At 42.0% G+C, this 26,556-nt stretch overlaps 1 protein-coding gene, 1 long non-coding RNA gene and 1 pseudogene across 6 annotated transcripts in view; 2 read left to right on the top strand and 1 right to left on the bottom strand.

The window, feature by feature from the left end:
• The window catches only part of LOC134475652 (uncharacterized), a 33,181-nt gene extending 30,418 nt beyond the window's left edge, over positions 1–2,763 (top strand). For all 3 annotated transcript variants that reach the window (XR_010046822.1, XR_010046824.1, XR_010046823.1), the window contains 2 exons: positions 1,139–1,250; positions 1,535–2,763. This is a non-coding gene — a long non-coding RNA (uncharacterized LOC134475652). The remainder of the gene's footprint in view (positions 1–1,138; positions 1,251–1,534) is intronic.
• Thsd4 (thrombospondin type 1 domain containing 4) overlaps positions 1–26,556 on the bottom strand; it is a 537,636-nt gene that overhangs the window by 264,443 nt on the left and 246,637 nt on the right. For all 3 annotated transcript variants that reach the window (XM_063246801.1, XM_063246800.1, XM_063246799.1), the window contains one exon: positions 19,209–19,345. In XM_063246801.1, coding sequence (XP_063102871.1) covers positions 19,209–19,345 — 137 coding nt within the window. The remainder of the gene's footprint in view (positions 1–19,208; positions 19,346–26,556) is intronic.
• LOC100735224 (N-alpha-acetyltransferase 50-like) lies at positions 20,559–21,019 on the top strand (annotated as a pseudogene).

The raw sequence follows: 26,556 nt of genomic DNA on the forward strand, positions 1-26,556 counted from the left end.
GCTGTAAGCCTGCTTCTACCTGCCCAACCCACCTCGAGTTCATCTCGCATTTTTTGGGTCTCATTATATAGTACAGGCTAGCCTTGAACTCACTATGGAGCTCCACTGGCCTCAAGCTCACAGCAATCCTCCTGCCTCAGCCTCCTGCCTCACTCAGAGTCTTGGGATTGCAGACATTATGCCTGGCAGGAGAAATTGGGTTTTGTTGACCAAACATCTCCTATCTTTTAAATAGCCCCCTTTGGCCCGGGGCAATCCAAGCACAGGCAGCACCTGGTCCTCAAGTGAGACTCTTACAACAGGAGGGACCCTAGAGACAAGTAAGTCTTTACTTCCAGGATCTGCCTCAGGCTCGCTCTTCTCAAAAAGTAATGAAATGAAGCAGAAGCATTAGAAGAGCATTTGTTACGCACCTCTGCTTTAGTTTTGAAATCACACTTGCTTACTGTATGCAGACTCACAGCATAGCTCAGTAGTTTAAGCAGAGGGAGCCAGAAAGGAAGCAGTTGTGAATAAGCACTTTTTAGGCTTTTCAAAAAGCACAGCCTAGGGATTTTTTTTAAAAAAAGGTCTCAAATGATGCAGCCCTGAAAATGCCAGGCAGGGGGAGCTAGAAGCGACGCCACACACAAGGCTTTTTTGCCTCTGCACTGACGTGATTACCCAAGAGCTGCTTTGATCCTTCCTCTCCGCAAATGTTAGCACTGCCACTCCTTGCACCAAATTCAGAAGTACACTGTGGCTTCTAAGGCAAACCTGGGGAAGTGCTCTCATGACTAAGGGGAACGATCTATTTCTCCTCTGAGATGGGACAGATCCCGCTGGGGCAAAGAGACCTCCCAGCAGCAGAAGCAGCAGGTACAGCGTCCCCTCTGGTCACAGAACTGATGAGCACCAGAGCAGTGCAGGGACACCAGAAGAGGGAGAGGAGCCAGTGACAGGTGTCAGAGCCATGCTGTGAATTCATATTCTTTCTCTCTCTCTCTCTCTCTCTCTCTCTCTCTCTCTCTCTCTCTCTCTCTCCTTTTTCTCCTTCCAACTTTGTATTTTGAAAGATTCTAACACTAAAGGAAAAATCATAAGAACGGTTCACCCAGACACCATGACGTCCTGTTCTGTCTCCTCCCTCTCCCTCCAGGGTCTCTTCCTCAATTCTGCAGCAGCCTCCCAAGCACCCAAGCTCCATGGTCTCTCCCGCAGGACTCCTTGGCATGAGGCAGGCCGGAGATGTGAACCACCTCGTAGAAGTGGTAAGCGTCACAGGGCCAGGGGACTGAGGAAAAGTGGGGGTTGACAGTGCTCGGCTGCACAGTGGACAGGCAGCCTGGGTGGGTGAGAGAGGAACAGGAGCATCTCTGGGGAATGCAGTGGGTGGAATGGAGGGGGGAGGAGAGAGGCACACACCTGAGTTTTGTGTGTCTGCCTTCATCTTCCTTTGACAGTAATGAGGGTTGTTGTTGCTAAACTGTGCTGGGCATCATGTTCCTTAAGGCTCTGCCATGCATCTTCTCCTTTCTTTCTCACTACCTGGCAGGTCAGAGTTGTGATGACCCATTTTGCCGAAGTGGAAACTGAGATTCGTAACAAAGAAGCCCCAACTGTGCATGGCAGCAGGAGTCACCCCTACTGAGGGTCACTCCAGCTTCTTACAGGTCTACAATGAAGCACTCTAGCCTGAGACCCTGAAGGCTTCCTTCTGCTACTGTCTCCTACGCCTGGTGCCCCAAGTCATGGAGTAATGGCCTCTCCAACCCCGGGGCCTTGTAAAACCCATGGTTCCCTTCACCTGAGCCTCGTACAACTTGCATTTCCTGTTCATATCGCCAGGTGGCCCCTGTTGCTCGTAACGGGTCTGATCCCAGGTCAGCATTTGTCTCTGCAACCCTTGATGTCAAGATCCATCTGAGTCCAGATTTTTACACGGGAGACAGCGTCTCATTTAATCCCCCCAAATATACATGAAGGGGCCTCAGAATCTCCAGTTGACAGAGTCTCAGAGCAATTATGTGACCTGCTCAGGGTCACATGGCTGGGCATTTACACTCACGCCAGCTTTGGGAAGGGACCAAGGGGACTAACCGAAAATAGCTAATTTGGAACTAAGTCTGCCCCAAGGTGCTATTTATTCTTGGCATTGTCAAACGGAAGAATCATGCTCCTACTTCACATTTGCCCCCAGCTCTTGTTCCCATTACTCAACTTCCATGTATTTTATTTTGGTTTATTTAGTCTATTGCCCACAATAAATTATTTTCTTATTCACCACTAAAAAAGATGTAATTTCAGTAGTGAACACTAGATGTCACTATCCACCAGCTTTAGAAAACCTTTTGGTAACCATCGCAAGTCTCACACTGACCTGCTATTGTGCTACATAATCTATAAAGACTGAAACAGCACCACAAGGCAAAAACTCCCATTACAAATGCTGGATAATCCACAGCCTCACTCTGAGGGATGGATATATATATATATGTATGTTTATTTTTCCCCAGGTGAGAAATAATAGCAAGGGCATATTAAGTACCAGTGAAACCGAGGAAGTATATTTTATTTAGATCATGTATTTGAAAACTCACATTGTATGCCTGAAGTACTTGACTAGCATTCTGGGAACTGGTTGGAAGCCCAAGGATAAAACCTACAAAAAACTCATCAAAGCTCTTATAGGGGAGACAAATATACATGAAGGTTTTGCCAAGTAGTTTTGAGAAAATGAAGCAGTATTCAAAAGCACGTATTTGAATCCAAGATCTTTTTATATGTCCGATCATATTTGACCCTTTTATTATTTGTTTGAGACAGTCTCTCTATGTAGTTCAGGCTGGTCCTGAATCCACTATGTAGCCCAGGCTGGCTGTGAACTCCTGGCACTCCTCCTGCCTCCACCTCTGGATGTCTGGAGGTGCACCACCACACCCCATCTGATCCTTTTAAATGTGGGTGATTCTGTTCCTTCCTCCAGAGGCAGCATAAAGAAATTAGCTCTTCTCTCGTCACTCTCCCCACACTCTGTTCGGAAACTAGAACCAGAATACTTTAAGCACTTTACTGACGTAGTAGCACTTTGCTGTGAGATAAGTGAGCAGGAAAAACAGTAAATGTCAAATCATCAGGAGATGAGTTGATAAACTTAAAACTGATAAGATCTACAATAAAATAAAATAAAACTTGTGGGCGATACTGTTTACAAACCGACTGACAGAGAACTCCCATGGGAGCTATGAATCGCCACTACCGCCAGTCTGGTTTGTTCTAAAAGCAAACAGCTGCTGAAATTTTTATTCTTTGTTTAAAAGTAAATCTTCTGATTTTAAAAAAAAATGCTTGCCCCCATCTGTCCATGAGATCCTTTGTCATCAGGAATGCTTGTCTTGAAATTGTTGCTTCTGCCATTTGGACCTTCAAAGTCATGGAAGATTTCTGTTTCTTGAGCAAGTAACGGCCTGATGTAAATATGAAAGCTTGCAAAGGCTCCTAAGCACAAATGGCTTCTCCAGGTGATAAACAAAGAGAGGGTTCCGTGTGGAGTCCCGAGTACATCTGCCACAGGCAAAGCGCAAGCTCACCATTTGTGACCCTGCGCGCCAGTGCGCTTTCTGTCTCCCTAAATGCGTGTTCTGCACATTTAATGGACAGCTAGACTAATGGAATATAACAGGAAGCCCAAAACATATACAAAGTCCACCAAAAAAGTAGTATAACCAGGAAAAGAAAAACGCATAAACATTTTAATACTAAATTTCTCAACATAGCATGAGATATAAACAAGCCACCTTTGGCTTCTACACTTGTAAGAAGTATGCAAAGTGGGGGCCATCAGCTTGTAGAAACCCAGTATGGTGAATGGCTGAAGTGTGTATACATCTCAGGGGAGGCGGCGGACTCTGTATATACTACAGTAGTGAAGAGGGAACCTCAAAATGATAAGCAACCACTCAGTTATGGTAAAAACGGAGCTGGGCAGCCACTTGAAAAAAAAGTGACGCCAAAGCATGTTCCACGATTGCGCAGGACTCTGCCAGAATGAAATCCATGCATCTGGAATAGCCCATTAAAAAAAGGAGTGGAAAAAAAGCTAAATCGAATCGACACCTCAGAGGACACACTTGGATAAAGTTCAAATGGATTATTAATGTAAAATAAAAAATGAACTCACACAGAACTATAAAAGAAAAGCAAGAGATTTTATATATAATTTCACAGTCGAGAAGGCCTTTCCATGACACAAAATGCAGAATCATAAAAGAGAAAGTTGCTAAATTCGCCATCAGAAAAAATGTTAGAGATTTTGGGAAGATGGTGGGCTACAGGCGGCCTGTACTCAGAAGCTGCCCTAGAGCCTGGTGGGGAACCTCTGCCATGCGTGCCACAGCAGGCTGTATCACAGAAAGCTCCTCAAGGGTCACCATCACTGTTCTGGAGTATCTGTGCAAATCAACAGGTAGGCAGCTCTGCGAGGAGACAAGGAAACTGCAGGAAGCTGTGAGACTACATCTGGAAAGAGCTGGCAATCCCAAATACTGGTACAGACATTCCTCATTTAATGACCAAGTTCTTTTCCTGCACGAAGAGGTCGTTAGATGAATGGGTCCCTCAATGAGGAATTGAAGTATGCGCCTAAGTTTCAGAACAAAGAAACAGTCAAGGGAAATGCTAAGCTGATGACTTTGCTTTTATTTGTGTAACTCTCATGCAGTACTATGATGTATAACAGGACACGAAACTACAGCGCTATACTACACAGCACAATCAGGAAAAATTACTGTACTGTATAAACAAGGTGTACTGACACTGAGGCTCTATCACCAGGATGTACAGAACTGTACCAAAAACAAAACAAAAAACAGATGGGTTGCAAGTCTGAGCAGCGCGGTTTGGTGATAAGTCTCAACAGTCATTAACAAGTAGGTTGTTCCGGGAGGATTATCTGTATTCAGAAAGACAGGTGAATTTACTCAGCCAGCAAACTCTAGCATCATGCTGTGCCTGGGTCGGGAGAGGCATCTTCCCCTCCTGTGCAAGGAGAAAAGGAAAACTGATCACAGGGCTGTGAGCACTGGCCATTCCTGGACAGAGGGCTGTGGAGTGGTCATTCCCACCCTTCTCTCCAGACTCAGCTGGGGTCTGCTTGGGAAGTCACTTCAGAAGTCCCTGTCCCCTGAGAGAACAAGCACCAAACTGGGTTCTGGCAGAATTAGGATGGGAAAGCATCCTGCATCTTTGCCTGTGCTTAGAAAAATCCCGTGTTTTCTGGAACTCCAAGCTATGACAGCCACCCCGCTATAGGAACAAAGTGCCTACCCGCCCTAAGAGTTAGCACGTGCTCAGGAAAAAAGTGACTATGCCATGGTGCCACTAAAGTCATGTGATCCAGAGAAAGATCTTAGTTTCAGGTTGCCGGAGACCAAACTCCCTCTGGTCTGGAAAGATCTGGGCAGGGCAGAGAGGCACTTCGAGGCAGTAGCAGTCTGATTACAGCAGTGGGTGCTCAGGGTGGGACTTTGCAGGGGGAGGGGCTCTGAGTCTGGGTCAACCCAGCAGCACTAGAAGAAGACGGGCACCGACGGCCCTACGGCTAGCACAGGCCCTGCATGCCTCCCCACTTCTGTTATGTCTTATCCGGTCACATCATGCTCCTCGCCTCAAGGGTTGGATCACAGGCTTTGTTAAATGTTGTCTTCCGGTATCTTTCTCACTTTCCATTTATAGCTCTCTCTTTTTCTCCTTCCCTTTTCATGTTCTCTCAAACCTTACCTCCCTCCCCTCTTCTTTTCTTGTACGTAAATATCATTAAAACCTATTTTCCCCTTTACGTTTGTGCATATCGGAGGAGAGTGCATACATATATACCTGAGCGAGTGTTAGTCTCTGCCTGTGCTTTCGTAGTACTCCCTTGTTTTGTCGTGTTCTCCCCCAATAAGGGCTGGTACATGGGTCTTCAACTTCATGTTTTTGCTGGCTTGTTACCTGGAGTTGATCTCCCTGTATCTTTCTTTCCACGTATATTCCCATCTTTCTTCTTCTTTCATTCTTTCTTCTTTCCTTCTCCTCAAATAACCATTCAAACCTCTATGCCCTCTTTCCTTTTTTCCCTTTTTCTTTTTTTCTGTTTTCTCCCTGCCTCTTTAACATGATTATTATTTCTTTACCTTCCTTGGTTAGTGAAATAGTGAAGAACTTTTTGCTTTTTTAAGTTTTAGTTTGTCTACTGTGAACTGAACTCACGACCTCACACTTGCTAGGTAGGTGCTGTGGCACTGACTTGTATCCCTGGCCCTAGAGTGGAGAGCTTTTTAAACAAGTTTAAATATGCTGATATATGGTTGGACCTTTGGATGCTGATATTACTTGTAATTGTTTCTCCTATAAAAGCAAGAAGAGATTGAAACTAGTACCTTGAAGAGTCACTTTGAGTCACTCCAAAAGCCAATCACACACCACAGAGAGACACTAAAGAAATAAACTTCAAAAATATAAGAATCATGACAAAAGAAGGCAAGAAGATGCCTCTAAAAGTTGGAAACTCTCCAAAAGCTGATCCCATACATACATCAGTGAGTGAAATCCTAGAAAAAGAATTTTAAAGACTGATGAGATTAAAAAAGAAAAAAAAGTAGCTGAACTAATTGTTACTATAATCATCAGTGAGCTTAAAGAAAATGCAAATAACCAGTTGAATGAATTAAGAAAGATAATGTAGGCAATGAAAGACTGCATCAGCAAAGAGACAGATTCTGAAAAAGACCTAAGCAGAAATCATGAAAATGAAAATCTCAATAAATCAAATAAACTCAACTGAAAGTCTCAGCAATAGGCAGGATAAATCAGAAGAAGGAAATCAAGACTTGAAGATAAAGTATACTAGAACATTCAGTTAGTAATGATGAAAAAGAAAGGATTAGAAACAAAGAAAAGATTATTCAAAAGCTGCTAGACAACGCTAAAAGAACAAATTTAAGAATCATTAGGTGTTAAAAATAGACTAAGGGCATAAAAAATCCATTCCCTGAAATTAGTGCATAAAAATTCTCAAACCAAAGGCGTGAGATGGATACTTAGGTAAAGGCCACATTTAGAATTCCAAATGGACAGAACCAGAAAAGAACCTGTCCAAAACACATCGCAGTCAAATAGTTAGGAACTCAGAATGAAGAAAGCATTTTAAAAGCTGTTAGAGAAAAGCATCAAATCATTTGTAAGGGCAAAGCCATTAGAATAATAGCAGATTTCTCAACAGAAACCTGAAAGCCCAAAAGGGCTGGAAATAGTTTTTAAAAACCTGAAAGAAAGTAACTGCCAATCTAGATTATTATACCTTGCAAGGTTATCCTTCAGAATCAAAGGAGAAATAAAGACTTTCCATGATAAGGACAAACTAAAGAAATTCATGACCACCAAACCAGCATTACAGAAAACACTTGTGGGAATCCTAAGCAGAGATGGTGAGCACAACAAATTCCATGAGGTCAAAGGTAATGAGAAAGTGGAGCACAGTTAAGCGAATGAAACACAAAAGAACAAAGTGACAGGAATACATACATATCTTTCAAAATAACATTTTAACTCTCCAATTACATATAAGATGCAGACTGGAAGACTGGATAAAAAGACAACCAACCAAACAAACAAGCAAGATCCATCTGTATGTTGCCTGCAAGAGACACATCTCATCTGGAAAGATATATATATAGCTTTAAAATGAAAGGTTGGAAAATAACACTGTAAGCAGCTGGAGCCTGAAAGCAAGTAGGAGTAGCTAAATTTACATCTGACAAAGCTGACTTCAAACAAAAGCTTCTGGTTAGAAGAGAAAGCTGCTGCATAGTGGTAAAGGGAACAATATACCAAGAAGACATAACAATTGTAAATATATATGCACTAAATGGGGGCACACTCTATTTAATAAAATGAACACAGGCACAGAAAAGACCAGATAACTACAAATACAATCATAACAGAGGACTTCAATATCCCACTTTCACCAATAGGTCAATCAGATAAAAAAAAAAAATCAACAAAAAAACACGAGGCTTAAACTATACTATTGATCAAATGGACTTAAGAGATGTCTGCAGAGTATTTCATCCAACAACAGCAGAACACACTTTCTTTTCAAGAGTTCACAGCACTTTCATTAAAATATATACCTTAGGACATAATTAGCCAGTCTCAATAAATACAAGAAATTTAAAATAATCTCATGTATTCTATCAAATCACTATGGAATACTAAGGGAAAAAAGGAAAAGAAACTATATAGAAACATGAAGACTGAATAATTTACTTTTGAAAAATCAATGGGTCACTCCAGAAATCAGGAGAAATTCAGAAATTCTTAGAGCCAAATGATAATGAAAAGACAAAATACCAGATTCTGTGGGACATGATGTAAGTAGTTTTAGGAGGAAAATTCATACCTACATTAGAAAAAACAAACAGAGTGATCCCAAAAATTCAATAAGACCGAGCCAATTCCAAAGCCAGTAGAAGTAAATAAATATAAAGATCATAATGGAAATTAATGAAACCAAAACAATAAAAACATACAAAGGATTGATGAGTCAAATATTTGGTTCTTGGAAAAGATAAACAAAATTGATGAACCCTTTACCAAACTTACCAATAGAAAAAGATGAATGCCCAAATTAATAAAGAGATAAAAGAAGGTTAAATAACAATACATACCATTGAAATCCATATTAGAAATTATTTTGAAAAGTTATATTGCTATAAATAGAATCAAGAAGAAATGATGAATTCCTACACACAAATGACCCATTGAAATTAGAGGACCTAAACAAATTAATAAGCAATAAAACTGATGTGAGAATAAAAACACTAGCAACCAGGAGAAGCCCAGGACCCAATGGATTTACCACTGAATTTTATCAGAGTTTTAGAAAATAACTAATATCAATGCTCCTCAAATTTTTCTATGTAAAAGAAAAGGAAGGAAAGCTTCCAAAATCAGTTTAAAAGCCTGCATTACCCTGATACCAAATAAGTAAAACTACAAACTAACCTTCTTGATAAATATGGATGTAAAAGTCCTTTATAGGATTCCTCCAAAAGGGTTCACCAACTCCTTAACAAGATCATATGCCATGACCAAACTGGTTTCATTGCAGAGATGCAAAGATAGTTCAGTACGCGTAAGTCAAGAAATGTAATATGCTATGAAAACAGAATCATGGAAAAAATGCATATGATCATCTCAACAAATGTGGAAAAGGCTTTTGACAAAATCTAATATATCTTCATGATAAAAAAAAACTTTGATGAAAATAGGCATAGAAGAATCTTACTTTAAACTAATAAAAGCCCATAACCAATATCACACTGAATGAGGAAAAAACTGAACTCATTTCCTCTAAAATCAACAATGAGACAAGGATGTCTGCCTTCATCACAGCATTTGAAATTCAATACAGCATTTGAAGTTCAATACAGCATTTGAAATTTTAGCCACAGCAATCAGGCAAGAGAAAAATAAAAGGACTACGAACAGAAAAAGAAGAAGTTAAATTATCCTTATTTGAAGGGGATATAATGTTTTAGATAAAAGACCCCAACACAGCTCCACCAGAAGACTCTTAGATCCAATAAATTCAGCCACATGGCAGTATGTAAACTCAAAACACAAAAATGAATGGCATTCCACCACTAAGAAAGAAACCAGAGAAACAATCTCAATCCCCATGGTAAAAAACTAAATACCAAGAAAACAATCTAATCAAGCAGGTGAAAGACCTCTATAATACGAGTTACAGAACTCTTTAAAAAAAAAAGTTGCAGAACTCTGAGGAAAGAAATTGAAGAGGACATTAGAAAATGAAAAGACATCTCTTGTTTTAGATCACAGGAACTAATATGAACATGGCCATATCACCAAAAGCATTCGATAGATTAAGTGCAATCCCTATTAAAATACCAAAACATTCTTCACAGAACTAAAAAATTCCTGAAATTCATACGAGTCAGAAAAAACACAGAATAGCCAAAGCAGTTCTGAGCAAAAGTAGCAAAGCTACAGGCATTGACTGCTGGAACTCAAGTTACACTGCAAATCTACAGTAATAAAAATAATATGAGAGGGACACAAAACAACATGCGGACCAATGGGATAGAAGATGGAACCATCCACGTGAAAGTACCCCCATCCAATTTTTTGCTAAGGGCCAAAAACATACACTGGAGTAAAGACAGCCTGTTTAATAAATGAGGCTGGAAAAACTGGTTATTTACTTGCAGGAGATTGACAGTAGATCCCTATCTCTCAATAAGTAATTAGATCAAATCAAAGTGGATCAAAGACCTAGATATAAAAACACACTTTGAAATTGCTGGAAAATGACACAAGAGAAACAGTTGAAGCCACAGGTAGAGTCAAAAGCTTCCTGAGCAGAATTCCAATAACACAGGAAAACATCAAGAATCACCACATGGATTATACAAAATTAAAAAGCTGCAGCACAATGACAGAAACCATCAACAAAGGGCAGAGACAATGTGCTGAATGAATGGTAAAAAGTTTTTGCTGACTTCTCTAAGTAAAGAACACACACACACACACCTCTCCAAAATAACAGACTCAATCAAAAATTATCTGAATAGACTTTATCAAAAGATGTGCAGATGACCAGTAAGTATAGGAAAAAGGTTCAACATACTCAGTCTTTAATGAAATGCAAGTCAAAATTACTTTGAGATGACCACTTACTCCGTCAGAATGTCTATCATCAAGAACTCAGAAGACAATGCTGGCAAGGATAGAGGGACAAGAAACATATTTTGGGGAGGAATGTAAAATACTGCAGTCACTATACAAATCAGTATAGAGATTCCTTTAAAATCTAAAAATAAAAATACCACTATGCCAGCTATACCTTGCATGAGTATATTTCCAAGAGAATTAAAGATGCTTCAGTGATCATTACTACCCATTTTACAGCAGCACAATTCACAGCAACCAGGCTCTGGAAATGGGCTAGAGGCCCATCAACAGATGAATGGATAAAGAATGTGTGGTATATACATACAATGGGATATTACTCAATCATGAAGAAGAATGAAACCCTGTCATTTGCAGGAAAATGATAGGAATTTGAGACCATCATGCTAGAAGAACTAAGCCAGATGCATAAAGGTAAATACTGTATGTTTTCTCTTATGTGAGGAACCTAAAATACAAATCAACAAAATAAAGGAAAATCAATGGGAAAAAATCCTACAAGCTGAACTCTTGGAGATGGGAGAGGGACTGTGTTATATGCAGGCTCCCCAAGAGGAACATCACTATTATGTGTTACAAACAGGCACTAATAAAAAAAGAGAGGGGGGAAGGAAATATTTAATTTTCAGCATGTCAAAACAAAACAACAACAAAATAAACACTTGAGCAAAGGCATAAATAAAAAACTTAACTGACTGAAACAAAACAACAAAACAGAGCAAAATCCTGCTATTTATATCACAATTTTTTTCGATGAATGAAAAACCCTACTGGTGAAGGAAAAGACTAATGACTCCATAGAACAAAGTGGAAAGCTTTTAAGAAGACACATCACACAAAAGGAATGTAAGCGCACCAGGTGGGGTGGGCACCGTGTAGGCTGGCACTAGTGCAGGGCAGCTGAGTGAGGAGCCTAGGACAAAATGTAAAGAGGATGGCCCCCTCAGTTTTGTGTCCAAGGCACTTTACCCTGTCCTGGTCTAGGGCCTGAATAGCTCTTTATACAGATGAATAAATGTTCAAACACGCTCAAAATAAGATAAATATGAATAAAAAGTACACAAGACTGGCAAAAAAAAATATGCCAAAACTGGCTAACAGACTTCCCTATTCATTCCCCATTCATACAGTAAGAAGATGAGTTGTTCCTACCTGACAGTTGTTCCCACTCTGGAGAGCAATTTGCCATCCATTAGCTATTAAAATCACAAATCCATATGTACTCTGAGCTCCGTCCCTAGACTATACCCGACCAACACCTGTGCAGTGACCTACGTGCAGGCGTGGATGTGTACTGCAGCACTGCTGGCAGTGGGAAGAGACTGGACGCACAGGCATGTCCCTTGGAGGTATGTGAGTGATGGGGAATTCACACAGTGCAAGGGTGAAATGAGACAGGGTGAGCTTTAGATGCTAAAATAGAAAGCTCTCCAAGCTATGTGAAGGAAGAAGAGCAGGGTGCAAAGCAGGGTATGTAACACGCTACACATCAGAAAGAAGGAAAAACAGCACAGTATGAATTGATTTGTACACACATAAGAGGGTTTTAAGAAAGGAATTATCAAGCATGGTTATTTCCTGCTGGGGCATGGGGAACTGGGCAGATGGGGACGGGGTCATACTTTTGACACTGGAATCACGAAAATCTCCTACCTATTAAAATTACAAAATTTAAAAGTTCGTCCAGGATATTTGTCTTTGAATACTCATGTGTATCTGGATGTACAGAACCTCTATCTTTCTGATGTTTTCCCTTATTTATTTTTATTTATTTATTTGGTATCAGGGATCAAACTCTTGACCTCGTGCTCGTCATGCAGGCACCTGTGCTGCTGAGCTGTATCCCAGCCTCTCCCATCTTTATTTGTATTGCTACATGTTTGCACTAGATAATGATTACATTTAGTGTGGGAGCTGGAACACGTACATAATGCAACTTAATTCTCTTTATGTTCCCTTTCCATTCCTCATCCTCCTCCCTCCATCTCTTGGTCCTTTTCCCACTGTCCATCTTTTATTTGATTCTTTAATTATGCATAAGTTTGTGTGTCTGATTCATTTCACTTAACATTATGATCTCAAGGTACATCCACCTGTATTAGTTAGTAATCCGGTTCCCTACTTGTTTGGGCCCAGCTTTTGGCTGGAATTTATGGAAGATGCTCAAACCTGCTGTTAGAATAAAGGATACTTCTTTCCCATCTTCACTTAGTCATCCAGACTCGACTGGAGTCATCACTAGGCTAAGCAGAATGTGTCAATATAATAAAGCCCAATTCGATACCCATGTTCTAGCAATGAACCTGAGCTGGTTCAGCAAGCATGTGCAGGAATCATCCAATGGTCTAACACAGACTGCACGGGTTATCCATACATAGACAGCTTTTCGTACCCCACAAATGTTATTTCTTATCTTGGGAACAGTACCTGGAAAGCTGTGTTGGTAAGCAAGGGGTGCTGCACAGTTCTGCAAGTCATACTCAGTACCAGCCAGTGCCTGGTTTAGGGGGAAGGGTGCCTGGGTGGGGTAGGGTGGATTATCTGTCTGACCTTCAGGGCTGAAGTTTCCTTCCCTGCTTTTCTGGGGTACGAGTGTCAGTCACCACCCCTGTCCAATTCAGATAGAGCATTCTGAGTTCCCTTTGGAGAATGCTATCTACTCCTTCAGGAGTTTAGGGGACAAGGACCCTCAGGCCCCCAACCCTCTCTGTCACTCTATTATAGGGGCCACCAGGAGGACTGGTATGGACTCTCTCGTCTGTTCTAATTTTGGACCTCCTGACCAATCCCAAAGCCTCCACTCCTCTCATTATATCATCAGTTTACGGGGGAGTCTTCAGCCTACAGAAAGATGCAACAGGGGCTTCCTGTCACCAAGGCTGGCCTGTGATCAGGAACAGTGTGGCTCCATGGAGGAGCCCAGTAATGGCTCTATCAGGAGACCAGACTGACCCATGGCAGTAAGCACGGGAAAAATGGTCACCTTGACATCTGCTGGGCCCTGAGTGCCTGTTGTATGCTAGGCCCTGGGCTGGAGCCCTGACATGCCCCTCTCCACTCCACAGGACCTTGGGCCAACAGTGCTTCCTCCACTTGTCATCTAGATCCAGCCCTGCTCCAAGGCCCTAACATGTTCCTCCCACTATTATTCCCTGTTTCAGCACTGTGCTCCCGGCACAGTGTCCATCCAAGTCAGTAATTTTTGCCAGCTGTGGAGGTACCTTCCTGTAATCCCAGCTACTGGGGACATTAAGGCAAGAGTACTGCAAGTTCAAGCCCAGCCTGGGCAACTTGGCAAGATACTGTCTCAGAACAAAAATTAAAAGAACTAGAGATACAGCTCAACACTCCCTAGGTTTAATACCAGTACTGCAACAATAAAGCCCAACATAAGGAGGGGCTGTGTCAACCCTTTCCACTGTTTTAGTGCTGAGCCCAGTGTATGGCAGTGGGCAGCTACGTGCTAGATTAATCATTATGTCTATTATTTCTAAGTGTCATGGTGGAAAGTACTTTGAGAGCGTAGTTTTCATCAGGCGGGAATGAGAGAATCCAAAGAGGGTGCATAAGTGTGAATTTAAAGCTCTCACCCTACTTCAAGGCTGACTCCATGTAGCTCTGAGCAAAGAACAATTTACTCAATGCAATTATTCTCTCAGTTCTCTGAGTAAAAGTAATTCTAAGCAAAGTCAAGGAAAGAGAGTTGGTAAGCAAAAAAGAAAAAAGTGAAAGGCAGTTGAGAGGAAATAGGCAGAGAAATGAGCAAGGACCACTTGTTTGGTTCAGGAAAGCACACCAGTGTTTATAAAGAAGGACGATGAAAATTTGGCATCCGAACACGCATGCACACGTGCACACACATGCACACACTCACACATCTATGATGTCAGCTTTCCCAAGTGAGGGCAGCACAGTGGCCCAGACGTCATCTCTGAACATTTGGAAGCAGTTACTTTGCTTTAATTTATTGAAATATGAAATATGAAACTAGAGATGCATCCCAGAGGAAGCTACATGGTATCCCAGCTCAGGGAGGAGATGTCCCAGTCCCTACTCAGTGTGGGTGGCTGGCGAGGCCCCAGGAAGTGCCTGGCCTATGGTGCAAGGTGACAACTGGCCAGGGCAGGTAGGGGCAGAGGGGCTTCCTTCCCTCTGGTGGGAGGACAGTGACAGCACTCAGGCTCACACTTTTCTAGATTCTTCTGCTACTAACACTGAAGGAATGCAAGGCATTCATGGTGAGCCACAGGAAACACTGGAAAGATGAGGGAGACCGGAAGGTGGAGAGGTGTCTGGAGTTGTCTTCCAAGGCCTAGGGTTTTCTCTCCTTGCTTTACCTGCACCCAACTGCCCATACCAAGCCCCAAATGAGAAAACTCTACATTGAATTTGAGATTAATTCCACTTGTTGAGCTCTAACGTTTTAATTCACAAAGTACCTTACTTCATTTCCACATTAATCGTAAGCACCTATTCAAATGGCGGGCCTTTTGCTAAAGCAAAAAGCAGACAGAAAATGGTACTGCAGGGCAATAGGCAAGCGTGTGTGTTTCAGAAAAGGCTCCGAATGGAGGCTGCTGGGTCCTGGTCCAGCCAGCACCAGGGCCAGGAAGCCTGGACTTTATTTTACACGTGGTGGCGAGCCGTGGATGGAATTTAACTGAAAGACAGGCATATCCTGATTTGTGCTTTGAAAAGACAATCATTTTGGAAAGACGACCTAAGGTAGGTGAACTCAGAAAAGGAGAGAAACACATTTTTCCCCTGTTACATATACACTACTTTCTTACTGATGGGACTGGGATTGAACCCAGGAACTCATGCCTGCGAGGCAAGGGCTCTCCTGTTGAGCAACTACACTACTTTTTCTGTTCTGGTTAAGTTCAGCCTCAAAAGCCAGTGGTAACAGTGAGCGCCTCTGTGGTCCTCAGTTTGGGTGTCTCACTAATCTTCACAACAGTTTCCTGGAAACAGGGACTAATAATTCCTATCTAGCGGGGCCACTGTGAAAACAAACTTGTGAGTGAAATCCTCTGCACGGAAAGCCCATAGCACAGTGCTTGGCGCACCATGAAGCCTCAGAAGTGGCTCCTCCTAGCTTGCTTGTAGCTGCTCCAACTTTCCCCCTCTCTGATGTGAAGTAGCTTATTTTTCACAAAGCATCTACTGAAGGACCATTCCTTCAAGACCAAAGACTGCCTTTCCTCCCCACAGTAGAGAAAGGGGAAGGGCTTGGTGTGATCCTGGCTCTTTTGAGGTCCTTCAAGTCTGGAAGCCTGAGGTTTTTAAAATCTTGGTGTCCGGGAAGCTAAGGTTCCCTCCCCCCCACCCCAACTTAACTCCGTTACCTGATATGACCTTGTTCTTTCAAATGCCCACTATACCTTCAAATCAACATTTCATCTATTTTTATTGAACTGTGCACCAAAGTAATTAAATATGTACATCAAATGAAAAATACAGTATTTTTTTAAAGGCGAAGTTTAAAGTTAAGATCAAGCAAAAAAATAAATCACAGCACAGTTAATGCGCTGCTTGGGAATAGAAATTATGATTGTGCTGTTAATTACCCTAAATGCTATTCCATTCCCATAAATGGCAATCAGACTGGGACTGTCTCCTGGACCTCTCTGAAGATGGGCCAGATGTTCCCACTGATGTGAGATAAACCTCTGTGTCCTCCCATACATCCTCTCACTCAGGAAAGGTATGGTGGGAGTTTGGTGGTCCTTTATTTTCAAGGCCTGGCTATACTCAGTTGGGAGGCTTCAGTCCTTGTCAAGTAAGTTGTTGTACCCAGCACTGAGAGATTGGAGATCAGAGGTCACCCTCTTCCAACTCCTAGTTTGGGGAACGCCAGCCACAGCCAGGCTGTACCTAGAAACAGAGCGGTGCACTAAGTTGGCTCCAGCTGTGCTGGGGCCTTCGTTTGCCTCGGTGCGGGCAGTGCACCACTCTCCCAGCTGCTCATGGTCTTACTATCGCTCTCACCTCCTGTTCACTTCACTGACTGTTCCACTGCACCTGGCTTAGGAGGCCTTGGGGGGCCAGAGCAGAGGCTGAAGCGTATCCTAGGGTGCTCCGTCTGGGAGTGACAGCTTTCTCGGCCACAGCTCAGGGAGGCAGAGGCATCAGTTTGGTTCTGGGATCATGATCAAACATTTAGAGAAGGATGTTTTACCCTTTGAAAACCACTATGAGAACAGGACTTCAGCCCAGGAGGCAAAAATACTTCTGATTATTTAAACAGCAGTTATAGAGAGGACAGGGTAGTCGGTGGCTCCAGCGACTTCAGTGAGGGAATTCCAGGCAAAAGCACAGAGAACAAATAAATATGAAGTGTCTCACAAAGACCCTTGTAACATCAAATTCCTATTAAGATACTTGTGTCCTAGAAAATGCTCATGTCAGCCCTTTACCAATTGTTATCTGTAAACTGTGCTGCCCTATAGTTTGAATGGTTCTCATCAATTGGTAGGAATCCATACTTGTGTCCTTATTAGTGTTTTTCTTTTCCATCATCCACGCAAGAGACCCTGACTACACCACTAAAAACACACACTGCATTTCCCTCGGAAAGAGATCACATTTCATCACCCCACCAGCCTGAGTTAACATATCTGGCTCTTTGTCAACTGTACTTTAATCCAAGCATCCCTCCTTTGAAACCTTGCTTCTCAAAGTCCACAGACCAGCGGCATCAGCATCATGTAGGGCTTGTGAGAGAAGGAGCTAAGTCAGAATCCATATCCTCTTGTACCCCAGGATTCAAATCGCACCATGAAAGTGTGCTGTCTCAAAAGACTATGTGAATCTATCATCTGCCACACACAGACACACACACACACACACACAGACACACACACACGGCAAAATTTCTGCATGGAAAACTCAAATCTCATGGGATATATGTGGGCACAGACAGGGATGATATTAATGAGTGCCAGTATGCTGGCTGCATGCTCAATCCCGTAGAAGAGTTGTGATTCTTCATCACAACACAGAGGTAACTGTTCTCCTCCTCCTCATGGAGTAGAGAATCGAGTGCAGAGTCACAGAGTGAGCCAACTCTGACAAGGTCACACAGCAAGTCTGTAGAAGACAAAACTGGTGCCCAGCAGTTGGATTCCAGAGTGTGTGTTTCTAACCATTATACTACCCCTCCGCCTGGACCACGTAATTCAGGAAATGAACACAGTTGATCTGAGACTTGAAAGAGAATACCAGATTGCTGTATGTTCCATCATTTTAGACTCAGTGACATTTAGTAGCAGAACCAACTGGATGTGGAGATGATAGAACTCTGACAGAACTCTGGTTCATATCTGAGGACTCTGGGGCCAGAAGAATTTCTGAAGACCAGGTTTTTCTAAAGGATGAAAAATTGGAAGCCAAGACATGCCTCCATCTCCAGTGAACATCTCACCATGCTGCCTTCCTTCTCTGTCACATCCTAACCCTGTCTGGGTTTGGCTCTTCAAGGGCATTTCACACACCTCAGGTATCAAGTGACTGACAGCGTCTCTCTTTCGTGACTGTCCTTCTGAGTTAGAAAAAATTAATTCTACCTTACTATGTCTCCTATTTGAAGCCATCATTCAAAAGGGGGAGAAGGGTGGAGAGGTTGTACTTATAAATCACACTTCAAGAGCCCTAATATTAAACGCATGGCATTTACAAAGTGCAAAAGGAACTTTCAGATGTTACAGCCAAAACTCTTCCTTTGATGTGAGTTGTTCTTGCCAGCTTTTTAGTATTAATTAAGACAGAATCTTAATCTGGGCTCCAGAGCCCTTTACTTGCTAGCTCCTAGCTCCACAGATGAATTCTAAATGAAAGGAAGGTAGAGAGTCAGGCGCAAGTGACTGTCGCTATGGAATTGGTGCCATTCTACCTGAGATGCCCATTTTTAACTAGCATCCCACAAAGACTTCTCAAGTCCAGAATGTTTGCAGAATGCAGGGCGGGAGTTCCTAGAACAGACTTCAGAGCCAAGGAGGTGGAAAACTCTTCCTGTTTAAAATACAATTTCTGCTATAAAAGGCACTGAACAACTTTCTTTGGAAGCCTGCCTCCTCTGGGGGGAGGAAAAATAAAATATGCCATTCCTTTAAAATGTCACCTCATGACGGACGCTACCCACTTCTGGATAGAATGAACCAGCAATGCCCTTGCCATAACTGCTGCCTTGCAGGCAGGGAAGGAGCTGCTGACTCCACTGGGAAAGAAGCACATGGTGTAAACATAAATCATCTAACGACCGAAACGCCAGAGAGAGGCAGCGACTCCCAAGGGTCAAAAGCGCAGAGCCAACAAACTATCTAGCCTCAACCCACCTCTCCCAGAGCTCTATGGTTCTGGGGAGCCCTGTGGGCTTGGGTCAGGAGCAGCCTGCTCCCTACAAAACAACAGATGGGCAACCAGCAATCAAACACCCCAAGGCTTCACTGAGGACACCCGCCATGGACACTTACCTTGCACTGTCCTGACACACAGATGGCTGTGCCGTTTTGGTCACAGGGGGTGCCGTCAATAACCTTCTCAGCTTGCCGCACATAGAAGCGATAGCCCATTGCCTGGCAGTTCAGCTCACACTTGCGATTGCCCTTTACTACCAAAAACAAGAAAGAGAAAAGATGTCACTGCTGCAGACTATCAGTACCTTTACTTCCCCTATAGTTTTTATTGTGATAAACATAAAATTTATCATTTTAACCAAAGTAGATACTACAATGGGTTTTAGGATACAGTATTCACAAAGTTTGTACAACCAACACGACTGCCTAATTTCACAGCATTCCCATCACCTTAAAAAGATATCCATGCCTGCTGGCCACCACTGACTTTCTCACTCACTCTTTCCAGATCCTGGCAAACACCAATCTACTTCCTGTCTCCATGGATTTGTCTATTCTGGATACTTCATAAGCACACACTTATTAATAGTGCAAAAAAACCCCAAATGATCAAGTCTCCTATAATAGATGGTCTAGGGAAGGGGCTGTATCTTAGCTACAGGCATAGAACAGGGATTCACTACTGAGTAAAAGAATTCTTGAAGACTCTTACCAGAGAAGTAATGGATTCTACTTTTAGACATCCCCCCCAGCTCCACCACTGTCCTAGTTATATTTTACATAACAATCCTAGGCAGCATGAAACGTTTATGTTCTGCTTCTTGTGGGACTTAAAAGCTATGTTGTTCCATCACCTTAATGCTGCTTTGAGTGGCTGTAGTTTCCTGCAAGAAGTCTTCCATTATTAGATGGTGAAGTGGCTTCCATCAAAATAAGTTGAGGTCCAGCGTTTTAAGCATGGGGTAAAGCATCTCTGTTATGGTTTATGTTCAGATGCCCCCCTTGAGCCTCACTGTAACCATGGACACAGCCAAATCTAATGTTTATGATTGGCTTGCTGTCTAGCACTTGGATTGGTGGTGTTAATGCTACACCCACCCAGGGGTAGAGCCAGCATAGAGTGTAACAGCAGGGAAAAGGCATGTCTCTACCTTGCCTGGTTTGCACTTTGCTGCAGGGGGCCATGAATGGTGGCCCTGCCATGCCACCCTGCCACTTGGAGCCAACTGAGAATGGACTGAAACCTCCAACCTGTAGGAAATAAATCTGCCAGACATCCCTGCCCTTTCTGCAGATTAGGGCCATACTCGAATTTTGCAGCCTCCATCACCCTCTCAACTCTCAGTCCTAGGCGACGAGGTCAGCTTGGGTTGAGTGGCCAGAGCCAAGGGCATGGAGAGCTCAGAGCTGGGAGGACAACAGTGTTGATGAGAGTGGTGGTAATGATGGACTCAGCAGGTGGGGAAGATGAAAGGCAGCTGCATCCAACTCGGGGATGTAACACCCACAATACCAAACAGTTGAAGAGGTTAAACCAGGTCATCTTTCCATCCGCTATAATGACAAGCTCTACAAGGGTGTGCTGGAGGTTGGTGAGCTAGCAGTATGCTGCAGGGTGGGTCATTCACAGAATCAGAAGAGACTTTACTTCACGGCCCTAGGATGTTTTGTACCTTACTGAAGGCTAGGAATAGAAACTAAAATGTTAAATCATATCTTAAACATCTGTGACAAAGATGGCACTTTTGACATCTATCTCCAAGTCCAGATCAGCAATGAGTCAGCAATGGACTTCTACAGGAAGTTTGGCTTTGAGATTATTGAGACAAAGAACTAAGAGGATAGAACCTGCTGATGTTCACGTGCTTCAGAAAAACCTCAAAGTCCCTTCTGGTAAGAATGCAGATGCACAAAAGATGGACAACTGAACAAATTGCAAATGAACTTTCTAACACTTGCTTGTCGCCAAAAAAAAAGAAAAGCCCATTAATCCCCTCTCCTCTTTGTTAAGCTTCCCTTCCTTGTTCTCTTGTTCTTGGTTTTCTCTTTTTTCCCCCCTTTCCTTTAAAAGTTTTAATTTCAAGGACTTTTAAAATAATCATGTTTGGATCGTTTCAGTTCTCTCATTTTTTTAAGGTGGTTGGATTGAAGGAATATCTGTTTACTTTCACAGTTAAGATGCATTATCCAAAAAGTTGGGGTGTCAAATGATTTCAAATTTTTGAGGCTGGGGATTTAGCTCAGCGGCATAAGTGCCTGCCTTGCAAGCAGGCAGTCGTGAGTTTGATCCCCCCGCCCCCCCCCGTACCAGGAAAAAGACAAAAAAAAAAAAAAAAAGATTTCAAATTTTTAAGCATTTTTTTAATGTCCTACTTTCACACCGAAGGGCAGAGCCTACAAATACTGTTTATTTCAAAAGACAAAAAGACGCAGCAGCAGGATCTTTTTCTTTGACTTATAGGTAAGTTTGGTGGGTTTGTGGTACTTTGGGTTTTTAAAGGCTCTTTGTGGGATGCTTACCTCTAGACATTACCGTTACCCCATCTTTAGTCTTTCTGAGCACTCTCAGAAGTTGGACCATTGTTGTCCTGGTAAGAAATACTAAACTTCTTTAGATTATTAAAGCAGTTGATTTTTCTGTTCTTGCTGATGGGTGGGGAAGTTTGGATAGGTGGTATCATATGTTGGTCTAAGTATTTGAGTTGAACTGCTTTTTTGTTAATGAATGGACTGGTTGTCAGCAGGTTTGTTTTTCCTGCTATTGTTAATAGAGGCATTAACTTTTAGGGTGGTGAGATTAAATTTTTTAATATCCGAGGTACAGGTATTAGAGAATAGCTCTTAACTGACCTAAAGAAGTTTATTAGTTTATTGCAATTTAGTTTTTTCCTCCTGTCCTTCCTTTTCAGCAAACCCAATAATACCATAGTTAGTCTAACTTTAAAAATGGAGTTGATGTTTTTACAGGTTAACCCCTAAACAAACCTGAAGCAGGTGGTTTTTTTTCCTGAACATATTTTAAAATGCCTAAAGGAAAGCTCAGATGGATTTGTGGCACAATAAATGCATGCAATGTCAACTAATACGGACTGTTAAAAATGTTGTCACTGAGTGTTTGATTATATAGGAAAGAATATCTAGACAGTATTTTTTGAGAATGACATAGTTAAGAAACTCCCTTATCTGCTGGAGACTATCCCAGATTTGCTTATATTCTGTGCCTATAATATTGAGTTTAAGGGTGTGGGATAAGAGGAATTATTGAACTAATTGCTTCTGTTCTTGGAAAGATAGATGTGTAAAGTGTTAATAGCATAAATATTACTGTGACCTCCTCTAATGACAATGACAGAAATGGTTTTATGCTGGATTGTTATCTTGCAAATTGGGAGAGGTTCTAACAGGTTGATAACTTTTTGTAAGATGAGACATCTGAAATACTCATGTTTTCCTCCAGTTGTCCAATCTTGATATTTGTAATTTTTTAGATTATCAGTGGTGACTAAAGAAATGTTCTTCATAGACTTAAAAGCAATGCACAATGCTGGAGTTTTCTGTCATTTGACTTTAAAAGGAAGTTTGATTTGTAATATTTATCTTCATATGTAAAAATGTCATTTCCAAATCAGTTGCATGGCATAATTACTTTACAGAATGTTTGTATACACTTTATAACCTTAAGTTTTCATTTGGAAATGGGAAAGTACAAAGTAAAACAGACTTCAGCAGTCTTGAGTGCCAAGAAAAAAAATTTTAAAGGAAGATGGTTGATGGATGAGTCTATTGGGTTCTAATCTTAGTGAAAATGTAGAAAGACCATGCTGGTTAGTCTTTGGTACCAGTTTTTTAATCTAAATCTGAGTTTAGAAGAAATGTTTAACATGAAGCACCTTTTCTTACCGTCATGGGTAAGTTTAGGCTTGCTCTGCCAGAAGAGTGCTAAAGCATGAAGAATGCAGTCTTTTTGTAAATAGATTTTGATGTCTAAATGAATTTCCTAAGACTACACTGCCTCTATTCTGTAACTGTTTCACCTGCACTATATACACAGTCCTATGAATGTATCCCTAAGTGTGGCTATTGAAAACCAAATAGCTGCCTCACAATTAAGTACATGTTATTTAAAGATAGAAGAACAATCTGCAAGTTTGAATTGTGTGTGTAGGCTTCCTATTGTTATAGAGTTGCATTTTCTACCCTAGTCCATGACTTAATGTAAAGCCTTAGTGTTTATAAGGAGTTAATTGTCCTCCACCAAGCTGGTATTAAACAGTTCCATCTACGTACAGAAGGGAAGATGTAGCCAGGTAGATACTGGGCACTACTTCATAAGTCTTTGTGTCAATAGAGACTAATATCCATTGCTGAGTTGCTTTTATCATTTTAAAAAATGGTAAAAGTAATCTTTGAGATAAATTAGTAATTCTGTTAACTAGAAGACCACAGGATATTTCCATCATACTTCTGAAGATAGACTGCTTTCCTATGGGGCAAATAGATTAAAATTACACCATATGATAAATTGCATTTAGGTGTATAAGAGAATCTGTAGATAAATTTATGCAATATATAATTGTCCAAATCAATTTTCATTTGGGAGAAAGAGTTTTACAGTATCTCCAAAGCAGTTTTCTCATCAGTTGAAAAGTTGTTCCGAAAGAAAACCACTGGGGAACCATGGTTTGTGGTGGTGGAAAAGAAAAGCTCCCACAGTTCTGGGAGGGAATAACTTTGAAAATGTTTAAATGGTTAAGTTTACTTGGTGCAGTTAAAAATTAAACTTTGCAATTTTAACACTGCTGTTACATCTGAAATAAACTTATGTGATGCTCTGGTAAAAAAAGAAAACAAAAAAGAAATAACCCTTCACTTCCCTCACTTTGGGGGTCACGTATTTTGTCTCAAAATGGAGAGAAAAGTAACTACAACAATCTTCAAGAGCTGAACTTTGCCTCCTTTTACAGTGTCATTTCCTGCCATTGTTCCTTCAATCCACGCTCTGCACTCAGCTGAGCATCTCCTCCTCTGCCCAGCCACGGGGCCACTGTTCCTTACTTGGGTGGCATCCAATTCTACTTTGTTTTATTCCCCAGATACCTCTGGAAACCCTCTAAGGACCCCACCCCACCCATCCATCCACCCTTATCACAGGATTAACCTGCTCCAGTGCAGCCTGGTCTTGTTGGAGCACAAATGCATCTGTCTTATACTTTTATACCCCCACCCTGCGCAGACCTTGGCACATAGCAAATGCTCTGTAATTTCCTGCAAAATGAAAGAAGGGACTGATAAACGATTATTGCCCCCCCAACTTTAATCTTTCTTGCCTCTCCCCTGATGGATATATTCCTTAATCTTTCTCTGTATTTTTTTTCACTTCATACAAAGCCCCGCATACAGTATGTGCTCAGTAAATGTTGACTTAATTACTGCAGTAAGGAGCGATTCAGTTGCTTCCAAAATGAGAAACAGATGGTAAGTGCAAGGTCGTGAGTTCAATCACTAGTGAAAAAAAAAAAAAACTGGGAAAAATATACTTCCATATCCAGAAGAAATAGACAAGCCAAATGTTCACTGATTTTTTGAAAACTATTTTTGGAGACAACACTAATGCTATGCTTAGCCATAATCAGCACACTCAGGGTCATGCCTTTATCTAAAAATCAGATTACTGGACTGAATCGCACTGATTTTTTCCTATACAACACAGTACATCACATTTGCCTACTGTTGCCACTTGACTGTCAGCAATGAACTTCCTTCTGCCTCACAGCCATGAAAACCACCATCAGGAAGAAACATGGAGCCTCTGGGACCACGTGGTTCAGGGAAGACTGAATCGTCTATGTACCTTGAGCTCTGTTTTAGAAATCACTAGACTGCTTGCCTACTCTGGCTTCCTAAAAGATGTAAGAGGTGATCTGGAGGGAAACACACACACACACACAGAGAATGCCAAGGATGGAAATCTTTGGGAATTACCCCTAGCCAAATGTTTTATAGATTTTAAAAGACCTGGGGTCTGAGGGTGTAGCTCAGTGACAGAACACTTGCCTAGCACATGTGAGGCCTTGGGTTCAGTGCCTAGCACTGGTAAAAGAAAGGAAGAAAGGAATGAGGGAGGGAGAGAGAAAGGGAGGAAGGGAGGAAGGAAGGAAGGAGAGAAATGATAAGCAGGCAAAAACTCATCTGCATCCTGCTGTCTCATTTCATCTCTTAAGGTCTCATTTCCTCCCTTTCTGGTGCAGCCAGGGTTCCCCAAGCATACAGCACTGTAAGTAATAAAAGTGTCCGTGAAAGGCAGCCTCATGTGGGGCAAGGCTTTGGGATTCTCCCTTCTCTTGGCTTCCTCCCAATGGCTCCGATCCTTTGGATACTACTTGTTGCAGTCACAATTGTATTTCTCAATATTTGTAACCACAATACAGAAGGACATTCTGAGAAGGAAAAAAAGGCTAAATATGAGACAATTATGGCAGATTTCCAAATGGCTCAATGAAAATAACCCAGAGGCATGACCTTAGGCTTGGGCTTCTCCCACCTGTAGTCCAAACTAGCGGCAGGGAGACCCTTGCTGCCTTCCTGGCTTAGACAACGTTCAGGCCTTCCCTTTTCAGACCCTCCACCAGGGCTGCTGAAATCTGTGCTTATGTGAGGGTCCCTGGCAAAACTTCCTAGAATTCTGTTACCTCCAAAAATATTCTTAGTGTTTCTTGTAAGATTAAATAATTCTGACTGTGGTAGATAGTACATGCCTGTAACTGCTGCACTCTGGGAAGCTCAGGCAAGAGTATCCCAAGTTTGAGCCCACTGTGGGCAAGTCAGTGACTACAGAGATCATGTCAAGCCTTCTGCAGACTCTGCATACACTCCCTAAGGTCTTTACAGTTGTACAGAAAAACACACTTGAAGGGCTTCTGATGAATGTTCTGATGGGTAATCACCTCATCTTTTTTGTTTTCCTCCCGTGAAAAAATTACAATGCTGGGGTAGAGCTCAGTGGTAGAGTGGGGAGTTCCACATACCTGAGGAGATCCTGAGTTTGATCTTCAGCACATTAGAAAAAAAAAAAAAGGACAGTTCTGATTCCAGAGATGTTCTCTGAGCAGATGTTGGCTTGGTTTAACAGGATGGAGGAAAGGGGAACCAGATTGGTCAGGTGCTGGGAACCATGGCGTAAGCCCTGACAGTGCACACTGCTTCCTTATATTCCTCCCTCCTATCTCTCCCCTCCTGTTTGTGTCTTCTTGGAAATGTCTTGCTGGCCTCCACAGGAACCCCTGAGCTTCCACACTCTAAGTAGACCACACTCTAAGAGGACCACACCAGTATGGTCCTCTAATGGGCAGCACTGCAGCCGCTGGGCACTTGCTATTGAAGCAAACCTGTGGCCTTGCACGGGCCTCCTGATTCACGCTCTGGGATAGTCAAGCTGGGGAAAACTGTTATAAGGAGAATAATCAGG

The sequence above is a fragment of the Cavia porcellus genome, unplaced genomic scaffold (assembly GCF_034190915.1).
Source record: "Cavia porcellus strain 051 isolate PalLab524CR breed Dunkin Hartley unplaced genomic scaffold, mCavPor4.1 scaffold_4, whole genome shotgun sequence".
Lineage (NCBI taxonomy): Eukaryota > Metazoa > Chordata > Mammalia > Rodentia > Caviidae > Cavia > Cavia porcellus.